Source organism: Petromyzon marinus, chromosome 69 (assembly GCF_048934315.1).
Source record: "Petromyzon marinus isolate PM22_M1 ecotype Great Lakes invasive population chromosome 69, UKy_Petmar_22M1.pri1.0, whole genome shotgun sequence".
In the NCBI taxonomy this organism is placed as follows: Eukaryota; Metazoa; Chordata; class Hyperoartia; order Petromyzontiformes; family Petromyzontidae; genus Petromyzon; species Petromyzon marinus.
Genome location: NC_133735.1, coordinates 2,698,272 through 2,717,244, shown reverse-complemented (window position 1 = coordinate 2,717,244; position 18,973 = coordinate 2,698,272). Strand labels below are relative to the sequence as shown.

The 18,973-nt window shown below is 56.9% G+C and overlaps 1 protein-coding gene across 2 annotated transcripts in view; it reads left to right on the top strand.

Annotated features, from left to right (window-relative positions):
• CMIP (c-Maf inducing protein) overlaps positions 1-18,973 on the top strand; it is a 128,043-nt gene that overhangs the window by 52,561 nt on the left and 56,509 nt on the right. For both annotated transcript variants that reach the window (XM_032978992.2, XM_032978994.2), the window contains exons 2-4: positions 8,223-8,348; positions 9,194-9,244; positions 14,265-14,426. In XM_032978992.2, the coding sequence (XP_032834883.2) occupies positions 8,223-8,348; positions 9,194-9,244; positions 14,265-14,426 (339 nt within the window). The remainder of the gene's footprint in view (positions 1-8,222; positions 8,349-9,193; positions 9,245-14,264; positions 14,427-18,973) is intronic.

Below are 18,973 nucleotides of genomic sequence, written 5' to 3'. Positions count from 1 at the left end.
TAGGGGTGGTGCTGATGGCTGCTTCGGGTTAAGGGGTTAGTGGGTCACTGAGTGAGTCGTTGTTTAGGGGTGGTGCTGATGGCTGCTTCGGGTTAAGAGGTTAGTGGGTCACTGAGTGAGTCGTTGTTTAGGGGTGGTGCTGATGGCTGGTTCGGGTTAAGGGGTTAGTGGGTCACTGAGTGAGTCGTTGTTTAGGGGTGGTGCTGATGGCTGCTTCGGGTTAAGGGGTTAATGGGTCACTGAGTGAGTCGTTGTTTAGGGGTGGTGCTGATGGCTGCTTCGGGTTAAGAGGTTAGTGGGTCACTGAGTGAGTCGTTGTTTAGGGGTGGTGCTGATGGCTGGTTCGGGTTAAGGGGTTAGTGGGTCACTGAGTGAGTCGTTGTTTAGGGGTGGTGCTGATGGCTGGCTGGTTCGGGTTAAGGGGTTAGTGGGTCACTGAGTGAGTCGTTGTTTAGGGGTGGGGCTGATGGCTGGGTCTGGTTAAGGGGTTAGTGGGTCACTGAGTGAGTCGTTGTTTAGGGGTGGTGCTGACGACTGGTTAGGGTTAAGGGGTTAGTGGGTCACTGTGAGTCCTGGTTACTGAGTCGTTGTTTAGGGGTGGTGCTGATGGCTGGTTCGGGTTAAGGGGTTAGTGGGTCACTGTGAGTCCTGGTTACTGAGTCGTTGTTTAGGGATGGTGCTGATGGCTGGTTCGGGTTAAGGGGTTAGTGGGTCACTGTGAGTCCTGGTCGCTGAGTCGTTGTTTAGGGGTGGTGCTGATGGCTGGTTCGGGTTAAGGGGTTAGTGGGTCACTGGGAGACGGGGCGTGAGTGGTCCCGGCCACACCGCACCTCCTGGTGTGCTACCCTTGCCTGCTGCTGCTACTCGCTGACAGCACTTGCCCCGGCAGTCTGGAGTGGGGGTGGCATTCGTGGGAGAAACGAGCCGAGGGCGTGGTGGTGGTGGTGGTTGGGGGGGGGGATTTGAATGTTGCCGGTCCGGATTTGCCTTCGACGGACTTTGATGGTGATAAATAAATAAATAAGCAAAGCAGACGATCGACAATCGACGACGCTTCATTGTCATGAACATCGCAATGGTTGGAGGCAGTTGGCAACCCTGTTGGACTGCTGCTGCTGCTGCTGTTACTGCCTCTGCTGTAGCTGTTGCTGCTACAGCTGCTGTTGTTGCCGCTACTGCTGCTGTTGTTGCTGCTACAGCTGCTGTTGTTGCCGCCGCTTCTGCTGCTACTGCTGCTGTTGTTGCTGCTACTGCTGCTGTTGTTGCTGCTACTGCTGTTGTTGCCGCTGCTTCTGCTGCTACTGCTGCTGTTGTTGCTGCTACTGCTGCTGTTGTTGCTGCTACTGCTGTTGTTGCCGCTGCTTCTGCTGCAACTGCTGCTGCTGCTGTGAGATCGAACTCACGGCCTCCTGTATACCAGGCGAGGTAGTCGACATCTCCGAGCCACCGCGATGACGATGAGAGAGGGAGAGAAACGCGGAGCCCAAATACACAGCAGCAGGCGTCGTCAGGGTCGGGATCGGACCCACGACCTCCTGCGTACCAGGCGAGGTAGTCGACATCTCCTAGCCGCCGTGATGATGATGCGAGAGAGAGAGAACAGGCGTCGTCAGGGTCAGGATCGGATCCACGACCTCCTGCGTACCAGGCGAGGTAGTCGACATCTCCTAGCCACCGTGATGATGATGCGAGAGAGAGAGAGAGAACAGGCGTCGTCAGGGTCGGGATCGGACCCACGACCTCCTGCGTACCAGGCGAGGTAGTCGACATCTCCTAGCCACCGTGATGATGATGCGAGAGAGAGAGAGAGAACAGGGTCGTCAGGGTCGGGATCGGACCCACGACCTCCTGTGTACCAGGCGAGGCATCTCGCCTGGTGGCGGCGTCCCCCTCGTCATTGTATGAGCCAGGGAACCCCACACTGCTGTGCCCGATTCTCAGGGTTCTGTCGCATAGCCCCAGGGGGCTCGTGCGGCCAGACCGAGGCTGCGCGAAGGGATCTTTTGTGCCGGTGTCCTTTGTGTGCACTCTGTATAGCCGCAGTGTACAGGTGTCTGTGTGTGAGTGTCTGTGCGTGTGAGTGTGTGAGTGTCTGTGCATGTGTGTGAGTGTGAGTGTCTGTGCGTGTGTGTGAGTGTGAGTGTCTGTGTGCGAGTGTGAGTGTCTGTGCGTGTGTGTGAGTGTGAGTGTCTGTGCGTGTGTGTGAGTGTGAGTGTCTGTGCTTGTGTGAGTGTGAGTGTCTGTGCTTGTGTGAGTGTCTGTGCTTGTGTGAGTGTGAGTGTCTGTGCGTGTGTGTGAGTGAGTGAGTGTCTGTGCGCGTGTGTGTGTGAGTGAGTGTCTGTGCGCGTGTGTGAGTGTGTGAGTGTCTGTGCGTGTGTGAGTGAGTGTCTGTGTGAGTGTCTGTGCGAGTGTGAGTGAGTGTCTGTGTGCGAGTGTGAGTGAGTGTCTGTGCCTGTCTGTGTGAGTGTGTCTGTGCGTGTCTGTGTGAGTGTGAGTGTCTGTGCGTGTCTGTGTTAGTGTGAGTGTCTGTGCTTGTGTGAGTGTCTGTGCGTGCGAGTGTGAGTGTCTGTGCGTGTCTGAGTATCTGTGCTTGTCTGAGTGTCTGTGCGTGTGTGAGTGTCTGTGCGTGTCCGTGTGTGAGTGTGAGTGAGTGTCTGTGCGTGTTAGTATTAGTGTGAGTGTCTGTGCTTGTGTGAGTGTCTGTGCGTGCGAGTGTGAGTGTCTGTGCGTGTCTGAGTGTCTGTGCTTGTGTGAGTGTCTGTGCGTGTGTGAGTGTCTGTGCGTGTCTGTGTGAGTGTGAGTGAGTGTCTGTGCGTGTTAGTGTTAGTGTGAGTGTCTGTGCTTGTGTGAGTGTCTGTGCGTGCGAGTGTGAGTGTCTGTGCGTGCGAGTGTGAGTGTCTGTGCGTGCGAGTGTGAGTGTCTGTGCGTGTCTGAGTGTCTGTGCTTGTCTCAGTGTCTGTTCGTGTGCGAGTGTCTGTGCGTGTGCGAGTGTCTGTGAGTGTCTGTGCGAGTGTCTGTGCGAGTGTCTGTGCGTGTCTGTGTGCGAGTGTCTGTGCGAGTGTCTGTGCGTGTGCGAGTGTCTGTGCGTGCGGTAGTGTAGCAATTGGCGCCCTGCGCGACGTTTATCTGAACCGGTCCCTGGGCCTCCCCTAGGGGCGACTCAGCCTCAAATGAGTTACCTGGTGCGGTGTGTAAACCTCGCCACAGGGGAGACAAAGGCGGCCGGGCGTGGTGTTGGCCACCCACCCCCCTCGTGTGCCGTTACCGGCCTTCACAGGTGCTGCTCGCTAACAGCACTTGCCCCTCCAGTGTGTTTCAGGCTACACGGGGGATCTTTGTCTTTGTGTGTGTGTGTACGCGCATCGTCGGTGCTACTCGATAACAGCGCTTGCGCCAACAATGTGCCAAGCGGGGGTGGGCGAGGGGGGCAGATCTCTCTGTGCGCTTGTGGTCAGCGATGGGGAGCGGTGGTTCAGCGGTTAGCGCTACGCCGCGCCTACCTACCTACCTACCCCCGGGTTCCATTCCCGCTCACGGCCGACGCCGGCGACGATCGCCTGGGCCTCCCCTAGTTTCGACTCGGCCTCAAGTGAGCTCCCGGCCTAGCGGCGCTTCAACGCCCCGGCGGGTCTCCAACGCCGGCGACGGCGGCGGCGGCTATCCCAACCGGGGGACCCTGGGGCCTCCGCCGGGTCGACCCGGGTCTCAAAACGACCGCCCGGCGTCCGGCCAGGGCCGCGCGCCCTCGTACCCCCCCTGGTGGCCTGATCAGGGGGCACTCGATAAAAGCACTTGCTCCTGCAGTCTGTCGAAGGCTGTGGTGGGAGTGGGAGGGGGGGTGGGGGTGGGATCTTCGCCTGTTGTGTGCTTGAGAGTCGAGCACTGCTTGTGTGAGTTTATGGGTCTCTGTGTGTGTCTGTGTGTGAGTTTATGGGTCTCTGTGTGTCAGTCTATGGGTCTCTGTGTGTGTCTATGGGTCTCTGTGTGTGTCTGTGGCTCTCTGTGTGTGAGTTCATGGGTCTCTGTGCGTGTCTGTGGGTCTCTGTGTGTGTCTATGGGTCTCTGTGTGTGTCTGTGGGTCTCTGTGTGTGTCTGTGGGTCTCTGTGTGAGTCTGTGGGTCTCTGTGTGTGTCTGTGGGTCTCTGTGTGTGTCCGTGGGTCTCTGTGTGAGTCTGTGGGTCTCTGTGTGTGAGTTTATGGGTCTCTGTGTGTGTCTGTGGGTCAGGGACCAAAAGACTCATATAGAGACCCATATATAATATATTATATTATTTTGTTGTTTCTCTTCAACGTGACTTTACCGAAAAAACTAAGAATATGAATTACTGAAGTCACGAAAGCTTTAAATCAAAATTTATGTTGAACTCCTTTCGCACCGCACGTAGCTAACTGTGCTCATCGGAGGTGCCGGGGGGGCAGGACAACCAACTAAACACGGACAAGCAGTTTTTAAAGAAATGCCTTCTCAATCGATGACGACGACGACGACGACGATTTAAAAGCGAATCGTAGCTCCCAGCGTCTTCCTGACATCGCTAGGAGGGGGACAAGAGCGTTCCAGACGGCCGCGGACGCGCGTGCGAAAGCTCGTTGGACGGGACGGGCCGGCGAGGCGCCCGTGACCCAAGGCGCTCTCCTCTCTCTCTCTCTCGCTCCCTCCCTCCGTGTGCGTCGCTCGCGACGAGCGAGAGAGTTGACGGGAAGACCCGGGCGGGCGGGTTCGGGCGGGCGGCTTTGAGTGGCGGCCGTCCGCCCCTGCCCCTCCCGCTCGCCGTGGGCCCCGGCGACTCGCTGCCTGCATCCCTACCCAGCCACCGGCCCCGGCTCCCCGGGCCCGCCTGTCACCCGGCCTCTCGGTGAACGGGCAGACGAACAGCGGCCCTGGCGACGATTCGTCCGATGTATTGCCTTCGAGGCCGTTTGGCCTCCGTCCGGGGGGGGAGAGCAGCAGCAGCAGGAGCAGCAGCAGCAGCAGCAGCAGCTGCAGCAGCAGCAGCGGCCTCCTCTCGGGCCGAGTCTCGCCGCTAGCGCCAGGGCGGAGGACTGCGCCGAGAGGCGGCCGGGTGCGAGGACAATGCGAACGTCAGCAAGACGTTTCCGTCCGGTGCTCGAGCAACCAAACACACCTCCGCGACCCGACCCGACCCGACCCCCAAAACAAAAAACCCCTTCGTTACGAATGACATTTGGTCGCCAAAGCCTCCGTGTTCTACCGACACCTCCTGTGTTACTGCCCACAAAAAAGGGGTAAAACTGGCACGCAGGGTCCTGTTCCGTAAACTCGGCCCGTCTGCCTTACCGAGGCCTCAAACGGCTGACCGACGGCGGTGTCGGCGTCGGCGCCGGCGGCCCGGGAGCGCGCCGAGTGGACGCCTTTTTCTTATTTAATATTTTGTTTTACCAGAGAAGGGAGAGAGACACCTACGGCTTTTGGCGTTGGCTTGCAGAGGTGGAAGAGCGCAAGCGAGCGTGGGCCTGGCCCGCTCCTCCTCCCTCCTCCTCCTCCGCCCAGCCCCGAACGTCCATACCGGGGGCAGGACGCGGGTCGTTTGACTTGGGCAGACGTCTTTTATCGCTGCCCTGTCGGGGTCGTGCTGACACGGTCGCGGGCCGAGGGGCGGTGCGGAGGGGCTGCTGCTGCTGCTGCTGCTGCTGCTGCGGCTGCTGCTGCTGCTGCTGCGGCTGCTGCTGCTGCTGCTACTGCTGCGGCTGCGGTTGCTGCTGCGGCTGCTGCGGCTGCGGTTGCTGCTGCGGCTGCTGCTGCGGCTGCTGCGGCTGCTGCGGCTGCTGCGGCTGCTGCGGCTGCTGCGGCTGCTGCTGCTGCTGCTGCGGCTGCTGCTACTGCTGCGGCTGCTGCTGCTGCGGCTGCTGCTGCTGCTGCTGCTGCTGAGGCTGCTGCTGCTGCTGCGGCTGCTGCTGCTGCTGCTGCTGCTGCTGCTACTGCTGCGGCTGCTGCTGCTGCGGCTGCTGCTGCTGCTGCTGCTGCTACTGCTGCGGCTGCTGCTGCTGAGGCTGCTGCTGCTGCTGCGGCTGCTGCTGCTGCTGCTGCTCCCGTGTCCCTCGCGCTTTGAAGCGCAGGTCACTACGCACCGCTCGCTTCACTGCCCCGTTGAAGGCGGCGGTGACGGCGGTGACGGCGGTGGTGGTGGTGGCAGTGATAGTCGTAGTCAGTTTGGTGGTGGTGGTGGTGATGGTGGCGGCGGCGGTGGTGGTGGTGGCGGTGATAGTCTTGGTCAATTTGGTGGTGGCGGCGGTGGTGGTGGCGGTGATAGTCTTGGTCAGTTTGGTGGTGGCGGTGGTGGTGCCGACAGTGGGTGGTGATTGTGATGGTTGTGGTGATGTTGGTGGCGGTGATAGTCGTGGTCAATGTTGGTGACGGTGGTGGCGATGGAGGTGGTGCTGACGGTGGTGGGGTGGTAGTTGTGGTTTATGTGGTTGTGGTGGTGGTGGTCGTTTGGTTGGTCGTGGGCAGTGGTGGTTGTCGTGGTGGTGGTGGTGGTGGTCATGGGGGGTGGTGGTGGTACTAGTGGTCGTGTGGGTGGTGGTCATGGGGGTGGGGGTGGTGGTGTGGGTGGTGGTCGTGTGGGTGGTGGTCATGGGGGTGGTAACAGCAGCAGCAGCAGGACCTCCACATTGGCATCCAGATCCTGAGACACTTGGCCGCTGATGCTGATGCTGCTGCTGCTGCTGCCACCACGCGTGTGGGTAGAAACAAATTCTCGTCGTCGTTGCGAATGCGACAGCAGCAGCAGCAGCAGCCACGGTTAAACGAGCCGTCCCCGGCAAGAGTAAATATTTACCTGCCTTGTGTTACCACGCACACACACACACACACGTGCGCACACACGCACGTGCACGCACACACACGTGCACGCACACACACGTGCACGCGCACACACACACACGTGCATGCACGCACACGCACGTGCACACAAGCGCACACACACGTGCACACAGCCCACACACACACGTGCACACATGCACACACACACACGTGCACACACATGCACGCACACACACACATGCACACAGCCCCCACACACACACATGCACACATGCACACGTGTACACACGCACACACACGCACACAGCCCACACACACACACAGCCAAGATATGGGAGGGAGTGAGATATAGGAGAGTGGGTGGCCAACACGAGGCATGACGGGCGTTTGTCTCCCCAATGGTGATGTTTAAACAGAACACCAGGGTACTCAATTGAGGCTGAGTCAACCTAGGGGCAGGCCCATGACCGGTTAAGATTTTCGTCGCCGGTGTTGGCCGTGAGCGGGAATAGAACTCCGGTCGCCGGGTTCGTAGCACGGCGATAATCGTTGCTCATGCGCACACTCACAGACTCGCAGACTCGCACACCCGCAGACTCATGCACACACTCACAGACTCGCAGACTCGCAGACTCGCACACCCGCAGACTCATGCACACACTCACCCACTCGCCTTCACACATTCGCCCACCCACGCGCACACTCACACACTCGTACACGCTCGCACATTCACTCAATCACACACACGCACACACGCATGCACACGCTCACACGCTCACACACTCACCTACTCACACATTCGCCCACTTGCTCACTCTCACACTCGCCCATTCACACACTCACACACTCTCACTCACACACTCTCACACTCTCACTCACACACTCTCACACACTCACACACTCTCACACTCTCACACCTACTCGCCCACTCACACACTCACACCCTCACACACTCACCCACTCACACACTCACACACTATCACTCACACACTCTCACACTCTCACACTCTCACTCACACACTCTCACACACTCACACACTCTCACACTCTCACACCTACTCGCCCACTCACACACTCACACTCTCACACACTCACCCACTCACACACTCACACACTATCACTCACACACTCTCACTCACACACTCTCACTCACACACTCTCACTCACACACTCTCACTCACTCTCACACACTCTTACACTCACACACTCTTACACTCACACACACTCTCTCACACACACACTCACTCTCACTCACTCACTCTCACACACTCTTACACTCACACACACTCACACACTCTCACTCACACACTCTCACACTCTCACTCACTCACACTCACACACACACTCACTCACACTCACTCACGTTCAGCCCGCCCCCCCTATCCCCCCCCCCCCCCACTTGAGCTGACCGTGGGCCTTGCGTTTGTTGTCTTCACAGCCCACGGGCTACATGGAGAACTCCATCGCCTACAGCAGCATGGAGGAGATCCAGGTGCTCGCGTGGGAGAACGCTCCCCGCTACTGCCTCCAGATCTCCGTGTGCGGCGCCACCATCCTGCTGCAGGTGAGCGGCCGTGGGGGGTTGGTGGTGGTGGGGGGGGGGGGGGTTGGTGGTGGAGTCTGTTACAGGCTACACTGGGGGGGGGGGGGCGTCTTTGCGTGCGTGTGCGAGCGAGCGGGCGAGCGGGTCGCTACGTATACGCCATCGGAACGCGACCGGACGACAAACTGAAACGCGAATCGCTTCGTCTCGGTACCGGGGGGGGGCCCCCTCCCCCCCCCAAACGGGGGGCCCCCCCCGCCCCCCCAAACGGGGCCACGCGCACGGTGGCAGTGGGCGACGCGTGGCCCAGTTTTGCCGGCAGCCGGCGGCGTTCGTGCCGGCGAGGGTTCTCCGCGGCGAGCTGCGACGCCTTCTGTCGACGGCGATGCAACCCGCGCCGATGGCCGCTCGCCGCTGAATCGGAGGCTTCGAGCGGTGAGCGGTGAGCGGTGAGCGGGCTGCACCGCCTCAATCCTGCAGCTGGCGGCCGTCGGGGGGTGGGAGGTTGGGGTGGTGGTTGGTGAGAGACGGGGTTTTTGAGATGGTGACGCGCATCCGATGCGCGGCCAGCCAAGACGTGTTATGTTTATTTTTTATTTTTTTTTGTATTTTGTTTAAGCCCACAAATTGCCCGGCGGGCCTCGCGGAGGCGATACGTTAACTGCCTCGCCCGGTGTGCGGAAGGGCGCGGGTTCCATCCCGACCCCGTGACGCTTTTTGTTGTTGTTTGTTTGTTGTTGTTGGTGGTTGTTGTTTTTGTTGTTGTTGTTTTGTTGTTGTTTTTGTTGTTGTAGTTTTTGTTGTTGTTTTTGTTGTTGTTGTTGTTTTTGTTGTTGACTTTGGGAACTGTGTCCTCTCTCTGCCAGGCGGGGAACGGATACCAGCGTGACCAGTGGTTCCATTCACTTCAGTGGAAGGCAAGTGGAGACGGAGTGTGGTGGTGGTGGTGGAGACGGAGTGTGGTGGTGGTGGTGGAGATGGAGTGCGGTGGTGGTGGTGGTGGGGATGGAGGGTGGTGGTGGTGGTGGAGACGGAGTGTGGTGGTGGTGGTGGAGACGGAGTGCGGTGGTGGTGGTGGAGACGGAGTGTGGTGGTGATGGTGGTGGAGACGGAGTGTGGTGGTGGTGGTGGTGGAGACGGAGTGCGGTGTTGGTGGAGATGGAGTGCGGTGGTGGTGGTGGAGACGGAGTGCGGTGGTGGTGGTGGTAGAGACGGAGTGCGGTGTTGGTGGAGATGGAGTGCGGTGGTGGTGGTGGTGGTGGTGGTGGAGACCGAGTGGGTGGTGGTGGTGGAGACGGAGTACGGTGGTGGTGGTGGAGACGGAGTGTGGTGGTGGTGGTGGTGTAGACGTTGTGCGGTGGTGGTGGTGGTGACGGAGTGGGTGGTGGTGGTGGAGACGGAGTGCGGTGGTGGTGGTGGAGACGGAGTGGGTGGTGGTGGTGGAGACGGAGTACGGTGGTGGTGTTGGTGGAGACGGAGGGTGGTGGTGGTGTTGTTGTTGGTGGTGGTGGTGGAGACGGAAGTGCGGTGGTGGTGGTGGTGGAGACGGAGGGTGGTGGTGGAGACGGAGTGGGGGTGGTGTTGGTGGAGACGGTGTGTGGTGGTGGTGTTGTTGGTGGTGGTGGTGAAGACGGAGTGTGGTGGTGGTGGAGACAGAGTAGGTGGTGGTGGTGTTGTTGGTGGTGTCGCGGTGGCGGTAACGGGGAGCGATCATAGAGAGAGAGAGGCGTCCTGTAGAGAGAACCACGAGAGAGTCACACACACACACAGCGAGCGAGGCGTGTGGAGAGACACGAACACAGACAGAGAGATAAGAGGGGGGTGGTGGTGGGTGGGCACGGTGCCAGCGCCGCTTGCACGGCTCCCTCACGTCACAATCAGGGCGCCGTGCGAGCGATGAATATTGAACCTTGATTTGGAGCTTTTCGTGACTGCAGGAATTGCTCTTTGAAAAAATAAATAAATAAAATGTCTCTCTCCTACGTGACTTCACCGAGAGAACCAAAGTGGAATATTGAACCATCGCCGCCCGGGACGTGCCGAGCGGCCGCTCCCCTCGTTATACGGTGACGGCTCCTCCATCTCCTCCTCCTCCTCCTCCATCTCCTCTATGTCCTCCACCTCCTCTATCTCCTCCATCTCCTTCTCCACCTCCTCCACCTCCTCCACCTCCTCCATCTCCTCTATGTCCTCCACCTCCTCCACCTCCTTCACCTCCTCCATCTCCTCCATCTCCTCTATCTCCTCCATCTCCACCTCCTCAATCTCCTCCATCTCCTCCACCTTCTCCACCTCCTCCATCTTCTCCATCTCCTCCATCTCCTCCTCCACCTCCTCCATCTCCTCCATCTCCTCCATCTCCTCCACCTCCATCCCTCCACCTCCTCCATCTCCTCCTCCACCTCGTCTATCTCCTCCATCTCCTCCACCTCCATCTCCTCCACCTCCATCTCCTCCACCACCACCTCCATCTCCTCCACCTCCATCTCCTCCACCACCTCCTCCATCTCCTCCACCTCCTCCATCTCTTCCACCTCCTCCATCTCCTCCACCACCACCTCCATCTCCTCCAACACCACCTCCACCTCCTACATCTCTTCCACCTCCTCCATCTCCTCCACCTCCTCCATCTCCTCCACCACCACCTCCATCTCCTCCACCACCTCATCCTCATCCCCGTCCTCCACCACCACCTCCTCCTCCTTCGCCACCTCCGCCGCTGATGAGACGCCGAATGTCGGAACCGGTGCGGAGCTTCGCTTACGTTGAAGTGACGTACTCCGGGAGAAACCACGTCGCTGTTTAAATTAAAACTTGTTTTCACGTTGGGGCGGGTGGGGGGGTGGGTGTAGGTGGCATATTGTCCGATTTATCGTGTTCGTAGAAGCAGCTTGGAGCCAGTGCCGGGTGACAGTTCAGTGGATTCCTACCTGGCGAATTATGGCAACCCGGCAAAATCGGCTGGTACCAGGGTAGCCGGCGGCACGCTACCTGGGTAGGGAGGGTTGACAGGGGCTGTGTGGAGCTGCTGGTACCAGGGTAGTCGGCACACTACCTGGGTAGGGAGGGTTGACAGGGGCTGTGTGGAGCTGCTGGTGCCAGGGTAGTTGGCACGCTACCTGGGTAGTGAGGGTTGACAGGGGCTGTGTGGAGCTGCTGGTACCAGGGTAGTCGGCTCGCTACCTGGGTAGTGAGGGTTGACAGGGGCTGTGTAGAGCTGCTGGTACCAGGGTAGTCGGCACACTACCTGGGTAGGGAGGGTTGACAGGGGCTGTGTGGAGCTGGCTGGTACCAGGGTAGTCAGCCGGCACGCTACCTGGGTAGGGAGGGTTGACAGGGGCTGTGTAGAGCTGCTGGTGCCAGGGTAGTCAGCGGCACGCTACCTGGGTAGGGAGGGTTGGCAGGGGCTGTGTAGAGCTGCTGGTACCAGGGTAGTCGGCACACTACCTGGGTAGGGAGGGTTGACAGGGGCTGTGTGGAGCTGCTGGTACCAGGGTAGCCGGCTCGCTACCTGGGTAGGGAGGGTTGACAGGGGCTGTGTGGAGTTGGCTGGTGCCAGGGTAGCCGGCAACACAAAAACTGTTTAAACACTGGAGCTTTGTCCAATTTGGAAATCTCGTGAGCAATCCAAAATCAGCGCGCAGCGCGTGACGCCAGTGACGGGGGAACTGCAACGCGTGGAATTTTAAAACGCCGTTTAAGTAAGGGGCCATCCGTTGAGTAGGCACGCAGAGATCCCTGTACTCACGCGGACTTTTTACACCCCCACTCCACCCCCACCTGGGTACGTACAGCTTGACGTACCCCCCCCCCCCGCCGCTCCGAATCCTATAGAACGGCCGATATTGAATCCGCGCAGAAACGATCGAGGATTCATAATGTTAACGCGGTTTTTAAGCAAAACGGATAGTCCACCGCCCGGACGATCTCACTCATTTGAAGGCCAATGTAGACGAATTATTATCGAGGCTTCACCACACCCCCCGCCTCCCCCAACCCCCGTTTCCTACGCGTACCTTCTCAGCAGACGCCCCCCATACGCAAGCATTTGGGTTGGTCCCCGACGTCAAGAATTACAATCGGGTTCCTTTGCTTTGAATTAACGGGCCACTCGAGCGTGGCCAGCCCCTGGTTTTCGCGCTCATCACGCGTGCGACTTTATTGATGGCGTTGACATTCGCGAGTTTTTGCCGGCGGTGGCCTTAATGAAGCAGAGCCCTCGGTGCGGACGGAGGCGGCGGAGGCGGTGGAGGCGGTGGGGTCGGCGGCGTGAGGGGGGGTGTCGGCACATCCGCTCACTCTCATGCGCTAACTCGCACACCCCGCTCAAGACGAAGATCCCTCCCCGTGGAGCCTTGGCAGGCTGTAAGGGCAGGGGGCCGTTGGCGAGTGGCAACGCCCGAGTGAAGGCTCATTTGAGGCCGAGTCGACCTAGGGGAGGAGGCCCGGGACCGGCTCGGATGAAAATGGGGATGGCGGGTTCGGAGCGCAGCGCAAAGATTGAGATCCCACTATCTCTAGCCTCGGTAGACTCTCGGGGCAAGTGGTGTCGGCGAGCACGGCCGCTCCCCACACACTCACTCGTACGCACTCAAACGGTCAGCCGTCCACGCGCCCTGCCGCCCACTCACTCACCCACACACTCACTCGCTCATCCACACAGCACCCACACATGCACACACTCACCCACTCACTCGCCCACACACTCACACACCCACCCACACAATCACCCACACACTCACTCGCTCATCCACACAGCACCCACTCATGCACACACTGACCCACTCACACACCCACTCACTCACACACCCACTCACACACCCACTCACACACTCACGCACACACTCATGCACACACTCACTCACACCCTCACCCATTCACTCACGCACACTCACTCTCTCACACACACACACACTCACCCACTCACACACACACACACACGTGCACACTCACCCGCTCATGCATGGACACACTCACTCACCCACTCAGTCATTCACCCACTCACTCACTCATTCACCCACCCACTCACTCACACACTCACTCATGCACGGACACACGCTCACTCACTCACGTACGGACACACTCACCCATGCACCCACTCACAGACACACTCACTCGCACAAAGAAAACATATCCACCGTGTAGCCTTGAACAGACTGTAGGGGCAAGTGCTGTGAGCGAGCACCTACAAAGGCCGGCACAGCACACGAGGGGGTGGGCGGTAGGGCCGAACGATTAATCGATTTCAAATCTCAATCGCAATTTGAAACAACGCGATTAGCAAATAGCAAAGGCTGCGATTTTTTGCGATTTGCAAAGTCCCTATTACTTTCTTATTGGAATTGTTTTAATTTATATTATAATTATTATAACTTGATTTATTTAACTTAACAATTGTTCTATGGATGATTGCTCTATTTCAATGAAAACATTTTAATAAATACACGTTGGAAGAAATTAATATCTTTCAAGTTCTCATCCTGGCATTAGAATACATAGAGCAGTTAATATGTTGACGGAATCACGTGGTGATGCTCCGTCACGTGTTTTAAATCTGCTACGCGGTGAATATTGAGCTGCAGCTTGACTTGAAAAAAATGTGATCGCAAATGAAATCAAATCGCAATATCTGTGAGAAAAATCGCACGATAGATATTTCTCCCCCAAATCGTTCAGCCCTAGTGGGCGGCCAGCACCACGCCCGGCCGCCTTTGTCTCCCCCATTGGCGATGCCCACTGCACGCTGCACCAGGTAGCTCATTTGACGCCGAGTCTACCTTGGGAGGGGGTTGGGTGTCGGTCGGTCGGAGGCCCGGGGTCCGCTTCGGACAATCGTCGCCGGAGTCGATGTCCGTTGAGCGGGAGTGGAAACTCGGGGCGCTGCTGTCTGGTGCTCGCGCGTCTCTCCCCGCTCGTCCCGCCTGCCCTCGTGCGCAGAAGAAGACCTACACCTACAAGAAGCTGCTGTGGAATGCGGGCCGCTGGGAGGTGGTCCTCAAGGAGATCCGCCTGCTGGTGGACATGTCGCTTTGCTCGCCCCTGCAGGACGACTCCATCCACCAGGTGCCCCTGGACATCGTCTCCAAGCTCGTGACGGAGGTGCGGCGTCCAGGCTCGCACTGCGGAGACGCGTGGACTCGTCACGCAGAGAGACACGTAGACTCATCACGTAGAGAGACACGTAGACTCGTCACACAGAGAGACACGTAGACTCATCACACAGAGAGACACGTAGACTCATCACGTAGAGAGACACGTAGACTCGTCACACAGAGAGACACGTAGACTCATCACACAGAGAGACACGTAGACTCGTCACGCAGAGAGACACGTGGACTCGTCACGCAGAGAGACTCGTAGAATCATCACACAGAGAGACACGTAGACTCATCACGCAGAGAGACACATAGACTCGTCACGCAGAGAGACGCATGGACTCGTCACGCAGAGAGACACATAGACTCATCACACAGAGAGACACGTAGACTCATCACACAGAGAGACACGTGGACTCGTCACGCAGAGAGACACGTAGACTCATCACGTAGAGAGACACGTAGACTCGTCACACAGAGAGACACGTAGACTCATCACACAGAGAGACACGTAGACTCATCACGTAGAGAGACACGTAGACTCGTCACACAGAGAGACACGTAGACTCATCACACAGAGAGACACGTAGACTCGTCACGCAGAGAGACACGTGGACTCGTCACGCAGAGAGACTCGTAGAATCATCACACAGAGAGACACGTAGACTCATCACGCAGAGAGACACATAGACTCGTCACGCAGAGAGACGCATGGACTCGTCACGCAGAGAGACACATAGACTCATCACACAGAGAGACACGTAGACTCATCACACAGAGAGACACATAGACTCATCACACAGAGAGACACGTAGACTCATCACACAGAGAGACACGTAGACTCATCACACAGAGAGACGCGTGGACTCGTCACCCAGAGAGACGCGTGGACTCGTCACACAGAGAGACACAGACTCATCACACAGAGAGACACGAAGACTCATCACACAGAGAGACACGTGGACTCATCACACAGAGAGACGCGTGGACTCGTCACGCAGAGAGACACGTAGACTCATCACCCAGAGAGACACGTAGACTCATCACACAGAGAGACACGTAGAATCATCACACAGAGAGACACGTGGACTCGTCACGCAGAGAGACACGTGGACTCATCACACAGAGAGACACATAGACTCATCACACAGAGAGACACGTAGAATCATCACGCAGAGAGACACATAGACTCATCACACAGAGAGACACGTGGACTCATCACACAGAGAGACACATAGACTCATCACACAGAGAGACACGTAGAATCATCACGTAGAGAGACACGTAGAATCATCACGCAGAGAGACACGTAGAATCATCACGTAGAGAGACACGTAGACTCGTCACGCAGAGAGACACGTGGACTCGTCACGCAGAGAGACACGTAGACTCATCACACAGAGAGACACGTAGACTTATCACCCAGAGAGACACGTAGACTCATCACGCAGAGAGACACATAGACTCATCACGCAGAGAGACACGTAGAATCATCACACAGAGAGACGCGTGGACTCGTCACGCAGAGAGACACGTAGACTCATCACACAGAGAGACACGAAGACTCATCACACAGAGAGACACGAAGACTCATCACACAGAGAGACACGTAGACTCATCACACAGAGAGACACGTAGACTCGTCACGCAGAGAGACGCGTGGACTCGTCACGTAGAGAGACACGTAGACTCGTCACGCAGAGAGACACGTAGACTCATCACGTAGAGAGACACATAGACTCATCACACAGAGAGACACGTAGACTCATCACACAGAGAGACACGTGGACTCGTCACCCAGAGAGACACGTAGACTCATCACGCAGAGAGACACGTAGACTCGTCACGCAGAGAGACTCGTAGACTCGTCACGCAGAGAGACACGTAGACTTGTCACGCAGAGAGACACGTAGACTCATCACACAGAGAGACACGTGGACTCATCACCCAGAGAGACACGTAGACTAATCACGCAGAGAGACACATAGACTCATCACACAGAGAGACACATAGACTCATCACACAGAGAGACACATAGACTCATCACGCAGAGAGACACGTGGACTCGTCACGCAGAGAGACACGTAGACTCGTCACGCAGAGAGAGACATAGACTCGTCACGCAGAGAGACACATAGACTCGTCACGCAGAGAGACACGTAGACTCGTCACACAGAGAGACACATAGACTCATCACACAGAGAGACACATAGACTCGTCACGCAGAGAGACGCATGGACTCGTCACGTAGAGAGACTCGTAGAATCATCACACAGAGAGACACGTAGACTCATCACGCAGAGAGACACATAGACTCGTCACGCAGAGAGACGCATGGACTCGTCACGCAGAGAGACACGTAGACTCATCACACAGAGAGACGCGTGGACTCGTCACCCAGAGAGACGCGTAGACTCATCACACAGAGAGACGCGTGGACTCGTCACGCAGAGAGACACGTAGACTCGTCACGCAGAGAGACACGTAGACTCATCACACAGAGAAACACGTAGACTCATCACACAAAGAGACACGAAGACTCATCACACAGAGAGACACGAAGACTCATCACACAGAGAGACACGTGGACTCGTCACGCAGAGAGACACGTAGACTCATCACCCAGAGAGACACGTAGACTCATCACACAGAGAGACACGTGGACTCATCACACAGAGAGACGCGTGGACTCGTCACGCAGAGAGACACGTAGACTCATCACCCAGAGAGACACGTAGACTCATCACACAGAGAGACACGTAGAATCATCACACAGAGAGACACGTGGACTCGTCACGCAGAGAGACACGTGGACTCATCACACAGAGAGACACATAGACTCATCACACAGAGAGACACGTAGAATCATCACGCAGAGAGACACATAGACTCATCACACAGAGAGACACGTGGACTCATCACACAGAGAGACACATAGACTCATCACACAGAGAGACACGTAGAATCATCACGTAGAGAGACACGTAGAATCATCACGCAGAGAGACACGTAGAATCATCACGTAGAGAGACACGTAGACTCGTCACGCAGAGAGACACGTGGACTCGTCACGCAGAGAGACACGTAGACTCATCACACAGAGAGACACGTAGACTTATCACCCAGAGAGACACGTAGACTCATCACGCAGAGAGACACATAGACTCATCACGCAGAGAGACACGTAGAATCATCACACAGAGAGACGCGTGGACTCGTCACGCAGAGAGACACGTAGACTCATCACACAGAGAGACACGAAGACTCATCACACAGAGAGACACGAAGACTCATCACACAGAGAGACACGTAGACTCATCACACAGAGAGACACGTAGACTCGTCACGCAGAGAGACGCGTGGACTCGTCACGTAGAGAGACACGTAGACTCGTCACGCAGAGAGACACGTAGACTCATCACGTAGAGAGACACGTAGACTCATCACACAGAGAGACACGTGGACTCGTCACCCAGAGAGACACGTAGACTCATCACGCAGAGAGACACGTAGACTCGTCACGCAGAGAGACTCGTAGACTCGTCACGCAGAGAGACACGTAGACTTGTCACGCAGAGAGACACGTAGACTCATCACACAGAGAGACACGTGGACTCATCACCCAGAGAGACACGTAGACTAATCACGCAGAGAGACACATAGACTCATCACACAGAGAGACACATAGACTCATCACACAGAGAGACACATAGACTCATCACACAGAGAGACACGTAGACTCATCACACAGAGAGACGCGTAGACTCATCACGCAGAGAGACACGTAGACTCGTCACGCAGAGAGACACATAGACTCGTCACGCAGAGAGACACGTAGACTCGTCACGCAGAGAGACACATAGACTCATCACACAGAGAGACACATAGACTCATCACACAGAGAGACACGTAGACTCGTCACGCAGAGAGACACGTAGACTCGTCACACAGAGAGACACATAGACTCATCACACAGAGAGACACATAGACTCATCATGCAGAGAGACACGTAGACTCATCACACAGAGAGACACGTAGACTCGTCACCCAGAGAGACACGTGGACTCATCACGCAGAGAGACACGTAGACTCATCACACAGAGAGACACATAGACTCGTCACGCAGAGAGACGCGTGGACTCGTCACACAGAGAGACACGTAGACTCATCACACAGAGAGACACGTAGACTCGTCACGCAGAGAGACACGTAGACTCATCACACAGAGAGACACGTAGACTCATCACACAGAGAGACACATAGACTCGTCACGTAGAGAGACACGTAGACTCGTCACACAGAGAGACACGTAGACTCATCACACAGAGAGACACATAGACTCATCACACAGAGAGACACGTAGACTCGTCACCCAGAGAGACACATAGACTCGTCACGCAGAGAGACACATAGACTCATCACACAGAGAGACACATAGACTCATCACGCAGAGAGACACATAGACTCATCACACAGAGAGACACGTGGACTCGTCACCCAGAGAGACACGTAGACTCATCACCCAGAGAGACACGTGGACTCGTCACGCAG